This window comes from Melanostigma gelatinosum (genome assembly GCF_949748355.1).
Source record: "Melanostigma gelatinosum genome assembly, chromosome: 8".
NCBI classification, from domain to species: Eukaryota; Metazoa; Chordata; class Actinopteri; order Perciformes; family Zoarcidae; genus Melanostigma; species Melanostigma gelatinosum.
In genome coordinates, this window is record NC_136641.1 from 12,073,518 (window position 1) to 12,091,238 (window position 17,721).

At 45.3% G+C, this 17,721-nt stretch overlaps 2 protein-coding genes across 8 annotated transcripts in view; both read right to left on the reverse strand.

Annotated features, from left to right (window-relative positions):
* Window positions 1-1,441: 1,441 nt before the first annotated feature.
* Window positions 1,442-11,588, reverse strand: pdpn (podoplanin; the record flags this gene model as incomplete). 2 transcript variants are annotated; one of them, XM_079273676.1, is made up of 4 exons in its annotated part: window positions 11,163-11,588; window positions 4,968-5,372; window positions 4,475-4,583; window positions 1,442-3,045 (listed from the first exon to the last, which is right to left on the reverse strand). In XM_079273676.1, exons 1-4 carry the CDS (start codon window positions 11,224-11,226, stop codon window positions 3,039-3,041), a joined length of 585 nt encoding a protein of 194 aa, XP_079129802.1. In that variant the 5' UTR covers window positions 11,227-11,588. The 2 variants fall into 2 exon arrangements, with proteins under 2 accessions (XP_079129802.1, XP_079129803.1); XM_079273677.1 differs by lacking the exon at window positions 1,442-3,045 and having other exon boundaries at window positions 4,471-4,583.
* Window positions 11,589-12,451: 863 nt separating this feature from the next.
* Window positions 12,452-17,721, reverse strand: part of LOC306781038 (forkhead box protein J3-like) — a 44,658-nt gene continuing 39,388 nt past the window's right edge. For 3 of the 6 annotated variants that reach the window (XM_079273671.1, XM_079273672.1, XM_079273670.1), the window contains 3 exons: window positions 15,679-15,942; window positions 15,043-15,171; window positions 14,317-14,534 (listed from right to left, as the gene is read on the reverse strand). In XM_079273671.1, coding sequence (XP_079129797.1) covers window positions 14,407-14,534; window positions 15,043-15,171; window positions 15,679-15,942 — 521 coding nt within the window. In that variant the 3' untranslated portion in view covers window positions 14,317-14,406. Of the gene's footprint in view, window positions 14,210-14,316; window positions 14,535-15,042; window positions 15,172-15,678; window positions 15,943-17,721 lie in introns of those variants that run through there. The other 3 variants (XM_079273674.1, XM_079273673.1, XR_013772182.1) reach the window with 2 other exon arrangements.

Below are 17,721 nucleotides of genomic sequence, written 5' to 3' on the forward strand. Positions count from 1 at the left end.
GCTAAAAATAAAAACGGCAACCAGTTCAGGCCACAGGTTCTGTGTGGAGTTCAACACAAACTCAGTCAGCTAAAAGTGCCGTGGTATTTCTGGTTGCCACTGTACAGAGAAACATCCACGCATTCTTCAATACACCGGTGTGGTTTCATGAAGCGAGAAAGACATTTCCTCATCCATCTGTCTGCTTGAGCCGAGACGTTCCTTCCTTCCTCCCAGACACTTTCACAGTCACCTCAGGAGAGGGGAGGGGGACTTTGTGTAGTGGCTAAATTCTGATGAACCCATGATATATCTTTTAATTATTGACGTACAAATATAGGCTCATGTATGTATTTACGGACGCAGTACACAACACGTTCGAAGCAGACACGCACACGGTGGACCACACGAACACGTGTGAATGTGCAGAGCTTCTGCACACTCAGCTCATATTTATGCCTGCACACACATAAGCAGGCGGTTTTAAGTCTGATAATTAAATATGAGACATAGACCTGTGTGCGTTTGTCATGAATCCGACTGGGACTCTCTCAGTGAATCACACACTTTTATGGTGTGTCCTAATAGCTGCCTCTGCTGGGACATTTTTGTTGGAACATTGTGATAGGTCTAACATGTGTTCATAGGCACAGAGGGCACATAGTTAGTGATTTAGATCTCTATTAGTGTATTTATAAGTGTGTGTGTGCGTGTGTGTGTGTGTGTGTGTGTGTGAGTGAATTCACATGATCAATTCTGGGCCCACCCAGGAAGTGACTCCACCCTGTAGCGATGCACAGAATTCGCCCCTTGCTGAAGGGGAGCGAGGGAGCTGCTGGCAAACAGCTTCATAGACCGGCCCATAGCCGCTCCATCTGCCCCTCTCAAAAGGCTCCATTGTTCCAGCAGTCTGAGGCGAGAAAGTGAGCTAAAGAGAGTTACGAGGCTCGCCGTTGGGGCAGAGGCTGGGGCGGTGGGCGTTGGGCCACTGCCTAAAACCACAAGGAGGAGAGAGGGAGCCAGACACAGAGCATCTCTGTGCGACTCGCAGCCTTCTGTTGGAGCCTTGCCTCAGCTTAACAGCACTGTATGAAAAAGTCCACAACATCACATAAAAAACACACCTAACTGTCAGAGGGCTCAACCGAATCAACGGTCCGAGGCCATATGTTCCTCCATATTTGGTGCTGTGTTTGTGTACCCGATGAGGAGGGGGTTGTTTTTTTAAATCTGAAGCATTACTTAAATGGGCCAATCGGAGTGGACCGCTGCCCCCGTGGACGCTTATAATGGCGTGTGTGTGAATTGCAGTATTTTAGCCAGACTCAAGAACAAATACAGTGCTGCTCAACAATGTGCTGACTCTTAGGCGTTTCAGCGTTAACTACGTGATCTAATTGACAGGAAATGGCTCGGATTATTGAGGGACATCAGGCACGGAAGACAAAGGAGAGCTTTCAGAGTGTTTTCAGTTTTTTATTGAAACAGTATGAACAAAAACACTGTAATTAAATAAAAGGGTTGAAACAAATCAGATGGCACAAATGAAAGGCCTAGAACTGATGATATGTGGCAAAGCAGAGGAGAGGAAACAAAGACATGTCGTTGCAAACATTTGCAGTGTCTAAAGCCTATTCATTAAACATTACATCAACTCATTCAGTGCACATATTAAACGAGTTTGTAAAGCAAGCGGCGCTAAGCTGAGACTTCATTATTTGTACACCCATTTAGCACACTTACAATTGCAGATATAACAAAATAGGGCATTACTGCCTAATACTGTGCACTAAAACTAAGTGCAACTATAAAATGTCATCCTCGTCACGCAATCAGGGGTTAGCTCAATTTAACGACCGGACGGCTGTTCTGGTAATCTAACTGTTAACAAAAGTACGATGAAGACATTGTCAAGACAATGCTATCACGATGTCGAATAACTGATGGGCTGTGTGTAAGCCTTGAGAGAGGAACACGTCATACGAGCGGTTCTGTCTGGAATGGCAGTTAAAAGGTACGGTCAATTCACATTCATAATGCACTTCAAAAGCTAAAGTCTTCCTAACTACCGAGAGAACACCAGAGACAGTGGCACAAACCCTTCTGCTAAATTTCACAGATATGTATTAGGTTTTTATATGTCAGTGTTAAAGTGGGCAGAATGTCGCGTTACTCTTGCAAACGAGGGTGCCTTTTCTTTCAGCTTTCCCTCGGAGCTCATGAGTGTGTTATGTCAAAACAACTTCTGCACACGGTGCTTCATATAGAGTTGGCCAACATATCAGGGATTCTGGCTACATGAGAAAATGTTTTAACTGGTTCCCAGGGGGTGTTTTAAAAGGTCTGTTAGCCACAACAATAGCCTGCCTGTATGTACTGTGTATTCCATGATATCAAATGCTAGCCTATGCAACTGAAACATATGAGAAAGTCATTTCTCATAATGCTGTATACTATATGAGCTGTATACTATGTAGTCCCCTTGCATTGTATATACATCCTGTGGAATTTGTAGCAGTCTCTACTGCTCGCACCTTCCATTTGTGTTTAATTTCCTTTTGTTTTGTCAGCAATATCCATTTGTATGTCCTCTCAAACGTCCATGCAAATCTAAATCAGTCACTCTTTAAAGGAGAGAGGTTTTATGCCTAGATGTCAGGTAATCCCCGACCTTTCTTTCTCTCTTTTTTCTTAACTAAATGCTTTTAAAAAGGCCTGAAATTCCGAGCTACATCCTGCCGTCACCTTGTTTTGTTCTCTCCTGGGGAGTAGGGGGAGGGAGCCTTTCTAATCAGCGGCACTTAGAGGGGTCAGGGATGTGGAAGGGGGAGGCGAGGATGTTTGCTCATGTACCCCTCTTGTCTGACATTCATACACTTCATACATTAACACACACGAGCCTCCCTCCCCCTGCTTTTTTTGGCAACAGTCCAGAGTCATGGTTCGATTAGTTTAGTTCTGGTATCGTGCTTGTTTTAATGGTCGCGAATGATGTCACAGTTCAGTAGTTCAGAATTTCCAGAACTTTGTGCACTCCTGCTGCTTGGCCGACTTTTTCCTCAAGGGCTGTGGGATAAAAGAGAGAGAGAGAGCGAGAGAGAGAGAGAGAGAGAGAGAGAGAGAGAGAGAGAGAGAGAGAGAGAGAGAGAGAGAGTCAGACAGTGGATGAAAAAGGGAGATTGTTGAATCTACAGTAGTTACAGTAAGTACGGAAGCACTAAACGGCCATGATTTCTAATACGGTTATCTCAAGATCACTAGTGATTTGACCCAAACATTATATTAAAAGAAAGAACAACTTTTTGTTTTCACGTAATAACGAGTTCATCATCTTGTTTTTTTTGAGATAACAAAGTTTGTTTTCTTGAGATCACGAGATAATCAAATTGTGATCTTGAAATAACGATATTAAAAATGTTTGAATTATGTCCGTGTAGGGCTTCCGTAGCATCTGAGGCTCAACTCATATTAAAGTTTATTAATCTGTACACTGAGTTTAGTGTCATTTAATGGCGTACATTTTAATTTAACATTGACAACGATATGGATGGTGAAAAAAAGCAGTTTTTTTAGATTTAATTAAAAGATTAAAGATGTAGGTCGACATACAAAAAAGAAACAACTAAAGGTTTACATAAGAGGCGTGTTTATCAAAACCTTTAAAAGGGAGACATTTTGTTTTAAAGCCAGGTTGTATGGGAGTTGACAAGATTAGTCTTCGGACAACAAGTAGCTTAAGTCAGCGCAGATCTTAAGACGATATACTCTGAAATAAACCTTTATTTTAAAATAGACTGATAATTATTTCCTGAGACAAAAAACATGAATAGAAGTTTAACACTTTGTGTTGCTGCCCCACTTCTGACAAACACAATCCCTCTGTTTGTAGGGATCAAATCAACTGAGTCAACAAACAAGCTCAAGCCACTTGTCATCCTGAATGCCCAATTTTCCTCATAAGGCCATGGGACTGTTTGTCAGCAGAAGCAGCAACAAACATCAAACTTGGTCTGTGTTTTTTTGGGGGGAGGGGGGGGGGGACATCTGTTACACATCTGTAAATTAGGACCCTGATGGGCTTGAAGGGGTTAAAGTGATTAGCTGAAGGAATCAAATAGAGAAATTGACAGAAACCACAACGTCTTTTTTCGCGGGTTTTTTGCTCTTTGCAGACCTGCGACACAAGAAACATTCATCATTAGCATCATGAACAGCAGAGACCGACTATGGCCCCGCAGCTTGTGTTGGGCCTGCCAGGTCCCCTTATCACACAGAACAGCTCTCTGTCCAGCATCCATTACATCACTGCCCGTGCTATTTCATCATCGGATGTGTCAGTGATGACTAAAAGCTCAGGCTGTTTCGTTCGCTCCATATTTAGCGGAAGCCAGAGGTGATGACTCACTGCACAACATCAGGATAACTTCCAGCATTCACATGGATTCAAGCTGTTTGTGTGTGTGTGTGTAACCACCATTAGAGATGCGGTACTTACGAGTATTTTCCCATCCTTCTCACCACAGCGATCACAACGGCGATGACGATGACCATTGCCAACAGAGCGCCAATCACGATGCCGACTACCTGGCCAGAACTCAGGCCCTCTGTGGGACGGAAAGACAAGAGTCAGCACTTATTTTCAGACTTCAGTTGGATTTTGAGATGACTAGTTGTAATGTTATATGAAGAACCAGTGACAGTTTGATGGGATATTTTCACACTAAGAATGAATCAAATGTCATCTTTCTATCTAAGAGTGGATTCATAGCCTCTGATTAACACAGAATGACATGCGAGCGAAAGATAATATTTGTAATATTTGGAGAGATTTAAAGCCTGCATGTGACTTTTAAACCCTTTATGGCACTGCCAAACACACTCACCTCCACATTAGGCTGCCTGTTGCATGATTTCTGTCAATAATAACACCTGCCTTCAAACTGACCACATTAACACTCCCGCCAGCTACCATCCCACACATTCCTCACCCTCTGTGTCTTCAACGACCACGTCTTCTCCCGTCTCTGCGTTGGCAGCATCCGTCGGTTGGACCGCAACGTGTGCTGCCTCAGTGGAGCCTGCGGCCTCAGGAGGGTCAGTGATAATGAGTCCTGGTGCTGCAGTAGCAGCGGCATAGGCTTCTGTTTCAACGACGGCCTCTTCAGTAATAAATGTAACGGGCGTCGCCGCCTCGGTGACCACTTCTGTTGCAGCGACTCCATATGTAGTGACTCCTTCTGTCACGACTACTTCTGCGGGTGCCTCCGAATTGGTTGGAGGAGGACGAGTGTATGCTTCGGTGTATACTTTAGGAACCTCTGTAACTTCAGGTACGATGTCTGGTACAGCTTTGCTGGTCCAAGCATCAAACACTTCAGGGATCTCTGTGGGGCCTGGGGAGAGAGGTCACAGATGTGGTCACATGCAGGTATGGGAGAATATAATCGGTTTCTGTGACTGTCGAGCTGTTTTTTTGTGGATGATTTGTATATATTTTACACTGACTGATTCATTAAAATTCATGGTTCATTTCCTGAAAAGTGTGACAATATGGAGGGACAACACATTGGTACATTGGATGCCCCTTGTCATAGCGACCCCGTACAGCGTTGTTCTGCCTCTTGGCTGGTTACATTACGTCCAGACTGGCAACTGACACAGAAAAGGCCTCTGGTGTGTCAGTGCAAAAAGGACAAGAAGGTTTAGATTCCTCCCCGACATAATGATGTGATGGCATGACCTTTACTCTTTCTCACACTATTTCGTAACACTCCCATCACCAGCACCGTGACAGCATGACCCGCACACCCCGCGACTTCATAAACCCCCCCCCCCCCCCCCCTCTCCTCCATTCCTCCACCTCTCCTTCCTGTCTTTAAGGCTCTGTGCTTGCGTGCTGGCATGCCACATCCTCTGCCTCATTTCCTGTGGAGTGATCTGCCTGTGACGAGAGCGCGGGAAGGCTTGTCAACCCTCAGCCTCCGAACATGTGGAGGGTGGGGTTGATCAACGCCCGATCGTGAGAGAGACACCACAAAAGCGGAAGATTCGCAGTTGCAGAAAGACTCAGGCAGGTTTGATGGAATGGTGGACTGAACACCTTGAGGAAATGTCAGCCATATATTTTGAAAGCATTCGTAGCTTTTCTCTCTCTTTGTTCAAAAAAAGATACGTGGAATTATTGTAAAATATCAATCTCGAGTAACGATTTTGAATTATAACTTTGTAAAATCAAGCTTTTGACAGAGCTCAAAAGACCTTCAGTGCTTGCAGTAAATTGGAGGCTCCCATTTTGTATTTACCATTTGCCAAAAGACATGTATTTATCCTTGTGTCTCTCATCAAGGTCTGGACGATGAAGCAGCCAGGGCTCAACCTAATCATTTCCCTCCAATAACCCCACGTTCAACATCCTCGTAGCCACAACTGAAAGCGTTGCCTGGACAGCACTGCTTCAAAATGAAGGAGGCAGATTTCAATGTGGCACCAAAATTACGGTCTGCAGTTAACTTTCCACTGAGAAGATGTTGGCCTGAAAATCGCTTCTTCTTTCCCTTTAAAACTACTTCTCTCTCCTGAAAACACTCTTAGAGACTCGCGAGTCTTCTAATCTTAGCGTCTGACATCATGCTCTCTCTCTCCATCTCCGTTTTCTCCAATTGTTTCTGAATACTTGAAATAATAGAGAATACTTTACAAGGGTAAAAATAACCCGGAATGGTCTAGCAACCGGTGCAGTTATTCCTAGTCCTGTGCTGGCTCGCGTGTTTCATGAGCAACAGGCGGGATAAATATAACAAAGTATTTGTTCCCACTGTGGCAGAGTACTGAAGGGAGACGACTCACAGACGGCTGGTTAGGAAAGTCTGTAAGCGATGATAAAATGGCCTGCGCTTCACAGAGCATGGCCGTACGCTGGGTAATCGCCTCCTCCTCCAACAATTGTTTCATTATGTGTACAGTTCCCACAATTAGCTCTGAGTAGTATTTCCTCCCCACTGTGCTGACTATCCTGGGTGAACACAGCTGCTTAGTGAGTAACACAGTAAGACTGTTGCAGTCCCCTCTCGTCTCTTTCCTTTTAACTTCTCGCCCGTCCTCACGTCCATGACCCTGCCACTCCCTAAGGATAGCTTTTGTTGCAGCTGAAACCTTTGAGAAGGCTGAATCCCCGGAATCCACGATTGATTTCATAGTGAACACGGTCTGTCTCTGGTTTGCAATCTGTGCTCACAGCGAGATGTGTGTCGTGGTTAGCGTGTAAGTGACCCTCTGTTAAACCTCAGGGGGGTCGGAGCACGGGATCAGAATCAGAACAGGACCCCTGAAGCTGGTGAGGACTTCTACCAACACGAGGGGGTTTGAGTCTGGGTCAACCAGTCAAAGATGTTTTTAGATATGTGAGCACCGTGGAAACTCATTAAAAGCTCAGAACTTAAGGGGACACTGCGAGGAAACTCAGATCCATGCACCCGTCAGCAAAAGCAGTTTAAGTTTTTTCTTTCCATTCTTTCAATCCTAGACTGAGAACGTTTACGTAACTGCGGCGTTGCCCTTATTATTCCAAATGTTTGGTGGGTGATTTTACCCACGATTACATCATTCTGGCCACATGCTCGCTCACATCCATTTCCATGTAAAGCATGAAAGAGCCTGTAATCATCAACACTTAACAAGCGTAAAAGTGCAAGTGAGTTCACACTGAATGTTTGTGTGTGTGTGTGTGTGTGTGTGTGTGTGTGTGTGTGTGTGTAAACCTATGGCTGTCTGACTGCGCCTTAAAGGGTTGATTCATTGAAATTGCGAAACACACTTTCTCACTTCAAATTTCTCACTCATTATGGAAAAGTTAAGACGAGTTAAACACAAGTAGAAAACAACTGATGATGGCGCTTTCTGTAATAACATGTCAGAAAGTAATTCAAATAACAATGGAGTCATTGTGACTGTGAATGATTTAAACATTTCTCTTAACTAAGGTTTATGGACGGGATGTCGATATACAGGGAGGGACAGAGAGGCGTAAAAGGCAGGCAGGCAAAAAAAAGAGTTAAAAGTAAGAGAAGTTGTTCAGGAACACAGCAAGACGCTGTGGAGGCACCCATGTGGGGCCTCACTCTTGCCAGGCATACATAAAACCTGCAGAGAGAGTGAAAAGAGTGAGGGAGGGACACAACGATATACGAGGGAGTAGCAGCTTCCATCCATTACGATCACAATCAGCTGTCGCTGAGGCCCCCCGTTGTGTGTGTGTGTGTGTGTGTGTGTGTGTGTGTGTGTGTGTGTGTGTGTGTGTGTGTGTGTGTGTGTGTGTGTGTGTGTGTGTGAGTGAGATAGAGAGAGCTACTAATTCACAGTCCTGTGTGGGAGGGGAAGGGTCCGTGCAGACGGTGTGAGGGAGTGTGTCCACCTTTGGAGCCCAAGAATGTTTTCGCCGCGCTGGAGGAGGGAAATGCGAGTGAGAAATAGGCGCCCTGCCCATCTCAACGCACTTTTGACGAGATACCGTACAGCGTAGCCTCCACTGATCAATCAGTAGGAGTCAGCTGTGGAGATACTGGGGCGTGCCATGCACTGCGCACTGGGGATTTTAAGAAGGAGACAGGCTGGAGTGGAATATTCTCAGTAAGTCTTATCACAGACGCAACACAACGAGCTCCACACTTTCTTTCCCCCAGATAGGACAACATGCAGCAGGTCCCATCTGGACTCTATTGCCAGCGGCAGCGACTGGTCCAGAGCTAGATCAAGTGGGCCTTTAATCTTAGGCCCTCTGATTAAATTCCTAAAATGTAATGAATCCGGGCAGGGATGACATTAAATGCAACCACTGCGAAATGACAAAATAGAAAGATCGTGCTGTGGCATCACAAAGCCTCCCAACTCTTTGAAACAAAACTAAACACTGCAGACCGACAATTTAATCAAGAAGCATCTTTTTTTGTTTAAGTTTATGTTTTGGGCATTTCTGCTTCATTTGATAATGAGAGAGCGAGACAGGAAAGGCAGGGGGAAGAGAGGGGATGACATGCAGCGCAGAGCCTCGGACGGACTCAAACTCTGCGGTAAGGACTCGGCCTTAATGGCACGACCTCTGTCTTGTGCGCTAACAAGGCGCCCAAAATCAAATCTTGTTCACCTTAAAGTCCAACTCCCACATCATAAAACACCCGCCCAGTTGTGTAAGCGTTCCTTAGTCAGCAGCTCTATTGTTTTTCTTACTTTCTCTTGCACCATGTCTCACCCTGCCGCACAAGTAGGTGCTAGAGATACGAGACATTTGTGTCAGTACTCACAGAGGAGACAAACACAAAAATAAATCTCCACAGAGAGATTGGGGCCATACTCTGAAGCCCTGCTACAGTGCAGGGCTTGGGCTTGGTCCTGGCTAAAACCGCTTCAGACTCCTTTCCATAAACAGATGTTTCTTTCTCCTTGCGGAAAGTTTTGAAAGTATGACAGCGCATTTTGTTTTTTCTTCTAAATGAGACTCAGTTCCCGTGCGAAGTGCTAGTTTTCCTCATGGTCCCTCTTTACCAGCATTTGTCTCATATTTGGAGTATGAGTGCAACATTTTAGTCATTTCTAGAAGTGGGCACGGACAAAGGGCATTGACCTCTCCCTTCAGCAGCCAGATGTGACAGGGACGTTATAGGCCCGCAGAGGCAGACAAAACTCATTAAGGAGGCCGGAGGTGGTGGGGGGGGGGGGGGGCAGCAGAGTGAGGGAGGAGGTGGAGGATTTTACAGGATACATGGGGTTTGCTCGTTAAGTGAGCGGGCGTGAGGGAGTTAAAAGCCCCCCCCCCATTTGTGAAGCATAGTGAAATGAGCTATTTTCTTTGTTTCCCTTCTCTTTGGAGGACTGAGACGGCTGAGCTGAGAATCATGCTGAAAGTTTAAGGACTTAAACCTCCAAGGAAATGTACGCGTCGTCTCCTACCGGTAAAGGTTGTTTTTTAAAAATAGCCCCAGCCCCTCTCTGCTCTCCTTGTCCCGACACCAACCCCGAGGTACAGACTCACAAAGCTCAACAGGGGAAAGGGGGCAGAGAGTTGGAGGCAGGCGGAGGACTGTTAAGAGACGGGGGAGAAGTAGGAGAGGTGGGGTTAAGTGGTAAAAGTTGATACCCGACCAAAGACGGGTAAATGTCAAGGGGCGGCGTGCTGCATGGTCCAACAACATGCGGGTAAAAGAGGGTGGGGCGCCTCTTAAAGCTCATCACGTACTGGGTGTTCTCTCTTGATATGACCCTCTTAAATATAGAGCCTCTATCTATTAATACACTCACGCAAACCAGCCCTGCCCTACACTGCCCCTGATGCCTCAGCCCCCCCCCCCCCCTGCTGTTTCCCCATAGCAAACACTGCTGGTCAAGGTGAAAAGGAAGGAAGCAGAAAGAGAGGAAGAAAGGGAAAACATGTAAATGGGGAGAAAGAGAGGCAGGGAGAAAAACAGATGCAGTGCGAGAGAAATGAGAGAATCAGGGGTAAAATGAGAGGAGACAGTGGATAGGCTTTCAGATAAATGTGTACGGTGTATGTTACCGCCTACAGCCCCCACCCCTCCCTCGCAGTGTATGAGCAGTGTTTTTGGGAGCCATCCAAAGGATATTCCTTTCTTCTCTTTGCCAGTGCCAAGCATTTACAGACACGAGGCAGCGGAGCTCCTGCTATTTCATCACATTTCCCTTTGGTGTCTGCAAATCAAACTTTGGCTCCAGAGCTCAAGAACAGTGTGAAAGGGAGAGAGAAAGTGAGACCGAGGGAGTTAAAAATGTTAAAATCAACACAGACTTTCTTGAGTCGCTCCCCTTTGTTAAACTAACACCCTTCACCAAAGTTTTGCTTTTCCATCAGGGATGTTATCGGCTAAAGTGGAACATATAGGAAAACGGCTACAGCCGGCAGTTGTCAGAAGCAGTTTCAAATGATGATTTAACAGTGAAAATAGAAAAAGTATTGAAAATCAGTTGCACTTGGGAACCTCATTAATTAGTTAATGAATACACAAAGAGAAATGGAGTGTATTTTACCTCCTGAAACCAGCTTCCAGAGTGTTGTTGTTCAGTCAACGGGGATTAAAACAGACAAAGAGTGGTGTGGGGTGGGCACATGGAGGGAGAGGGAGCGAGGGGACACAGTGTGCTAACAGCAGGACAGTGATAGCGGAGAGTTCACTTACTTGCATGTGTGAAGGCACAGAAAGGGCCGGCCAGGGCCAACAGGAGCAGCAGCTGAACATTCATTGTGGTGATAACGTTTCTCCTCCAGTCACAACCTGTAGGGACTCCCTTGGGGCTAAAGAGCAAGACACCAGAGCCCTCACACACGCCAGACACGCACCAACCGGCCTCTCCGGAGGGGTTGGCTGAAGGAAAAAATGAGGTGAAAATAAAGTCTTCAGGGGGAGTTTGGGAAAGTATCAGCCTGAGATCCGTTTGACTTGAAGAAGCAAACAGGCAGAGCCGGGTTGCTGTTATAGACAGAGGAAGAAGGAGAGTGGTGGAGGGATGTAGAGAGGACAAGAGAAAAGAGAGGAGCAGTGGCCACTTTGAGGAAGTGGAGAGGGAGAGAGGGACTGGCACACAGCAGGAGAGAGCAAAGAGAGCGTGTGTGAGTGACTGAGCTGAGAGTGGAGGAGGGGTGCTGGTACTGGTGGCGGGTTGGGAGGAGGGAGTCCGGATTGGGGCAGTAAGGTGGTTTCAGCCCTCGTGGTCCAGCCCCGTGTAGGACGTGCTCTGGTCTTGGGGCACAGCCAACCCTCCTGTTTGCAAACCCTGCAATATCACGCACACACTCACAAATGCAAACACACTTGGAAATAAACAACAAATACACCGTCGACTTGTCTCTCAAGACAACACAAGCTTTTCAAACTATAATTGGCCTGCTCATACGATTTGAAAGCTAAAGAAACAGGCCTTGAAAATGCTCTGTGAATGAATGGAGCTAAATGTAAACAGAGCTTTAATCACAGAGTTAGGAGCCGAGAGAGAGAGAGAGAGAACACAGCTTCAATAGGTGTTACCTATCAGCATCTTCAACTGTATCCAACTGTTAAGAAGAAAACAGTGAATGAAACAAGCATCCTTGATGCATCTGTATTGATCTTTTAAACCATCCACCAACCTTCACAAAGAAAAGTGGCAAGCGTACGTCAGAGGCTGACAGACGGAAGCAAGAGAGCGCTGCTTTTAAAAACAAGTTTCCCTGAAAAGGTGTAAAGGAGCCGTACATGCAGTTAGAACATCGTGTGACTTTCACACGGGCAAACATGGGTGGTCTGCCCGAGTTTACATGTGATGGAGGGCAAACAAACTGTTGCTTGGCACTAGGCTGACACCTGTTGGACAACAAGCTACGAGGGTCAAAACGGCACAAAGCCGAGTCTCTCTCTGTGCTTTCAGTTTTGTTTGTTTCAAACATGCCGACAACCGATTAAATCACGACAGCAGATGTGAGGTTTGCGCAGTAAAAATGGTTGATGACATTTTAATAAACACTGAAACAGATTTTAACTGTTAAACTGCCATACACAGATTATTTATAACACACAAAACGCCAATGCCATTTTTTTTTCATGACTTATTTACAATATACTGAAGATATGTACATACTGTGTCTCCTGAAGGACAGATAACAAAATACTTTCTCTCCATTTGCTGTTTTCTTTTTTTCAGTCTGTGTTTTTCAAGGGTAAACATAGGAGTAACATACCGTTATTTACATGGACAACAACACACAAACATACACGATATATATGCTGGTCACTGTAATACAGCATTCAATGGCAATAATAAAGAGTATTTTTCTTCTTTTTTTACTATGAGACCTTGTTTAGACCATTCGAAACAATCACTGAGATCTTCCAAAAAGAAAGAGCACTTTAAGGTCCGAAATTTCACTTTGTACCCACGTAATACAAACAAATCACTTTTTATTTCTCATGTATATTTTTTCAGCTGTATGCTAAATGAAATCTGAGAAGACTATACACACACTTGTACACACAGACGAAATTAAACATCACAGTAAGAAAAGTTGAGCATTTGAAACTTTTTGTTTAGTTTTCTGCTCCTTTGCTGATCAATTTTTATTTTTTATTTTTTTTAAATGTCTTTTGAAACAAAGAAATATAATGTTCACGGTTTTCCTTTATTTCTGTTCACTAGATGCTATCATGTTTGGCGTTGTGCAAAAAATGCTCGTCGTCTCCCAAATGAGGCATCTTGAAATCACGGCCGACCTTCTCATGCCTGGTCATAATTGATATGCACTTTGCCAAAATTATAAAACCTTGAAACACTGAATTATATTTGATCATTGTTGATCCAAAGTCCAAGTCTAGTCCCAGCATCTCATTTTCATTTGAATTGGTGTTTGTTGTTTGAGCAACTGAAAAGCCTATTACACAGTATTTTCAGTTAGCTTATAAGCTGACAAATGAAGATTTCAAACATTTTGACCACAGTCACCAGGAGGCTCGCTGGAAACGATCACTGACGGCACCGAACAACACACAGTAACCTAATGTACAGAGATGTAAATGGCTTTGAGTTGGCCTGACGTGGTTTATGAATGTAAACACCCTGAGAACATGGCACCATGGACTGTTCCACACACACAATGACGACACTTAAAATAAAAGTTTAGACTTGGTTTCCGATGCGACAGAACAAAGAGCAGATTGTGGTGCATAGAACTTTTTTGGGCAAAGGAAGCGATAATGGTGCCTGTTTTAACCAGCAGGTGGTGCTTCACTCAACCGCCACTGAACAGCTGCACAATCATTCCCTTCTTCTTCATAAATCATCCTTCTAACTGTAGCTGTAAAGAGCGAACACAGATGCCCAGTATTAGAGTGAACAAAGAGATGTTACGAGGAGGAAAGGATGAAATAGTGTGAGAGAGGATTTTCTGCAGGGAGTTTGGAAAAAAAGACAAAGTTCCGATTCATTTCAGGCACAGGCGCAGACACTTTGCAGACATGGCACACAAGTTTTTAGCAGGAAACACATTTAAGAAAACAAAAAGAAAACGATTCACAGACGATTTGACGACACGTTGGCGACGTGTAACCCTGGTGGCACTCGGGGACACAACATGAGACAATTCAGAGAGCTTCAGGCTTCATTTTTGCTTTGGACGATGTGTGTTTGCATCTCGGCTTGGTCCAATCCTGTGTAAGTCTCATTGTTTTGAATGATTGTCTTTAGACTCAACATCCACCTGTAACAGGGGTGGGGGGGCAGGGTGGGGGGAGGCCAGCAAGATCAGAAAAATGACTTTCGGTTTGTTTTCTGTTGGATTGTCTTCTGTTTTTTCACACAGGTGAAAGGTGTTTCAGCTAGTTCCATACCTCACCTGTCATCACGTGTCTCTCTCTCTCTCTCTCTCTCTCTCTCAGTCTTCACCTATGGCTAAGTTTAGACGATGGAGTCCCAGTCAAAGTCGTCCTGGATGTCGTCTGCGGCGAGCATGCGTCTCACCTGGAAGTGTCCCAGAGGCAGCCTGTGTTGTTGTTGCTGCTGCTGACTCAGCTGGCTGAGATGACCTGGACGTGGAGGGAGAGCAGAAGACTAAAGACTAGAAGATACTGTTGCACACCCAGTGACATTTCAGTGCCACTTCTGCATCACATACTGTATTATGTAAAATTACAAGGGGCTTACGGGTTTGACCCGTACTGGAGACTAAACATCAATGCAGTCCTAAATTGCTGGAGTAACCCTTTGATTGTACCTGTTACTTTGTGACTCCCTTGTATATTTATAGTTTGTAGTCAATGCACAGATTAAACCGTACTAATATATATGGTTAATCTACCAACCTTAATGGAAAAAAAGATGATGAATTACAGGTTCTTTCTGCTTTTTATCAACGTTAATGTGTGAAATTGCATCTTGGTTTTACTCCATAGTGTCATATTATTACTATCAAATACTGATGTTGTACCGTCTACTAGTACAATTCTGATATTGACAAACACACGCACACTTGCATGGATATAAACCTGCACACACACACACATATACTCTTCACTTCCACCTGCTCCTCCTGACCTGCTAAGAGAGCGATGGAGCAGTCACCTGTCATGGTGGGAGCCGTGTTGCTCATGGGAGGCATGTGGGGGTACCCTGGTGGGCCCATCAGAGAGGAAATGCTCTGTCTCGAGTCGATGTACATGTTCCCTGTGGGAGAAGAGACAAAAGGCCAATGACTAACTGTCAGATTAGTACCCCGACTTTCACACATGCCTATGTGACTCCGCAGAGCACGAGCTGCGATCGCTTGCGCGCACAGTTTTACTGCCATATTATGCTAAGCTTGAGAAATCCTACAGATTGGGCTGGAATTCCCACTGGTGAAATGTCTCCTCGTCTCCATATCTTTACTCCAGCTGCCATGACGCCGACGACATCCACAATTCTCTTGTAAATCTATAACAATGAAAACAATGGCACAGTGAGGGGAGAGACTGAAACTCAGCTCCCGTCACAGCAAGAAAGTGCAGAAATCTTGCAAGAGAACGCCTCCAGTCAAAGGTGGGAGGTTTAAAATACCGTTATTAAGTCGAGGGAAATGTTGTATTTCTTTACTCTATTACATTCATCTGACAGCTGGAGTAACAACTGAGATAAACTCATAAAGTACAGCTTTTGTATCTTGTATCTTCAAAGCCTGCTCTGCCTGCTGACCCGTGCTGATGTGTTGGTGATGTTGGTTGTGCTGCCCGTGCTGGCTGGCCTTTGGGTGCATCGCCCCGTGCGGCTGAGCCGGGTGCTGCGGTGCTCCAGGTGGCGTCGGGTGCGGGACCTGAGGTTGTGGGTGGGCGGCGCCCACCGGGGGGATGACCCCCGTAGCCGTGAAGAACTGGTTAATGGAGGAGCACAGGTCGGCCATCTGAGCGGCGTCCAGCGACCAGTTGTTGAGCTCAGCCTGCCGCATGCTGTCCTTCAGACCTGGCAGACCGACAGAGAGACAAAGATCGACCTGAATGTTCCACATATCTCACAGCTTCAATCTTAGATTGTTTTAATATCTACATTTCTAACTTTTATTTTGACTGTAAAACAGCTTCACCTGCAATTTCTGTCTGTTTCAATCGTTCACTGAAGCCACATCACACTTATTAAATGTGAAATATTGAATCAATCATGCAAATCCTGGGTTTCCAGGATTTACAAGGTCATTGTTATACAATTAATAAGATATATTAAGCACTGATTCATGAATAAGGTAGAATCTGATTCTTCTTGAATCATATCGACATTAACATGTCCTTTACATTAGACCAGGGATTCCCAAAGTGGGGTGCGCGCACCCCTGGGGGTGCGCGAGCTGCCTCTAGGGGGTGCGCGAGAGGAAAAGTGTAATGGCGGTCTGATGGTGTAATAATATTAAATATTTAAAAAAATGTAATTTTAATTTAAAAACTGTCAGGTGGGACATCTGAAGCTATCAGTCGTAAAAGAGGAGAGGGACAGAGAGAGAGAGAGGAATCGGAGGCGAGAGGAACGGAGAGGTGCGTTGGGGGGAGAAGAAATCGAGCCAGAGTCAGAGGAAGATGAGACGGCGCAGACTGGGAAAAAAAGAGGAAATATGATGAAAAGTATCTGTGTCTGGGCTTCACTTGGATTGGCAACGCAGATTCCCCAAAGCCACAGTGCGTGGTGTGCAGTGAGGTTCTGGCTAACAGTCTGAAGCTCTTATTTACGTCGCCACCTGAACACCAAGCATGCCAGTGCAAGTCAAAAGCCCCTTACATATTTTAATATCGAAATTGGAGGAGTTACAAAACAGCCAAAAACAACTGGAGTCTCATTCATGTGTTGGGTCTATAAATGACGCACTACGGGCTTCATATCTGGTTACAGAATAGCGAGAAAGGGGCTACCGCACACAATCGCCGAAGACGTGAGCTCGCCAGCTGCCAGAGAGATGGTGGAATGTATGATTGGGGAGAAAGAAGCAAAAAAGTTGGACATGATCCCGGTGTCCAACAACACTGTGTCGCGCCGCATCGATGCTTTGTCCGAAGACATCCTGGCTACATTAGTCGCTCATTAATTGTAAATTAAATGTGATAATCTGCCTCTGAGCCTGTGCGTGTGTGCTCGCATCCTTATTGCTCTTTAAAAGTGACGCCTTGTGTCACTGAAAGTTATTGAAACTTTGTTGCAGTGTTTCAGGGCGTTTTCACACCTTCAGTTCGTTTGCTTTGTTGCAGTTGCTCCTTTGTTCGGTTTGTGTTCACACTGCAACATTTAACAGCGGACTAAATCTTGTAAACAAATGCCACGCGCGAGCAAACTGTTCTCTCATTGGTCAGATTCTTATGCGGCTATGAAGGCTTAAAAGGCTCTGTTGCTTCTTTTTTTTTTTTTTTATTAAGGGGGGGGGGGGGTGCGCGAACCCGGTCGGGATGTAGAAGGGGGTGCGCGGCCTAAAAAGTTTGGGAACCGCTGCATTAGACTAACAAAGCTTCAGTCAGAAATTACTTATTCCAGAGAAACACACACAGAGAGAGAGCGAGCGAGCGAGCGAGAGAGAGCGAGAGAGAGAGAGAGAGAGAGAGAGAGCGGGGCCTGTGTGTTGTAAGACCAGCCATCGCCATCCATCGTGTTTGGATGTTGCCGGCTTTGTGTGCTGACCGTGATAAGAGGCTGTTACTGAGCCGGGGCCGAATTGGATTATTCACATCATACAACTGGAAGGGAGGGAGACAGTGTGTGTGTGTG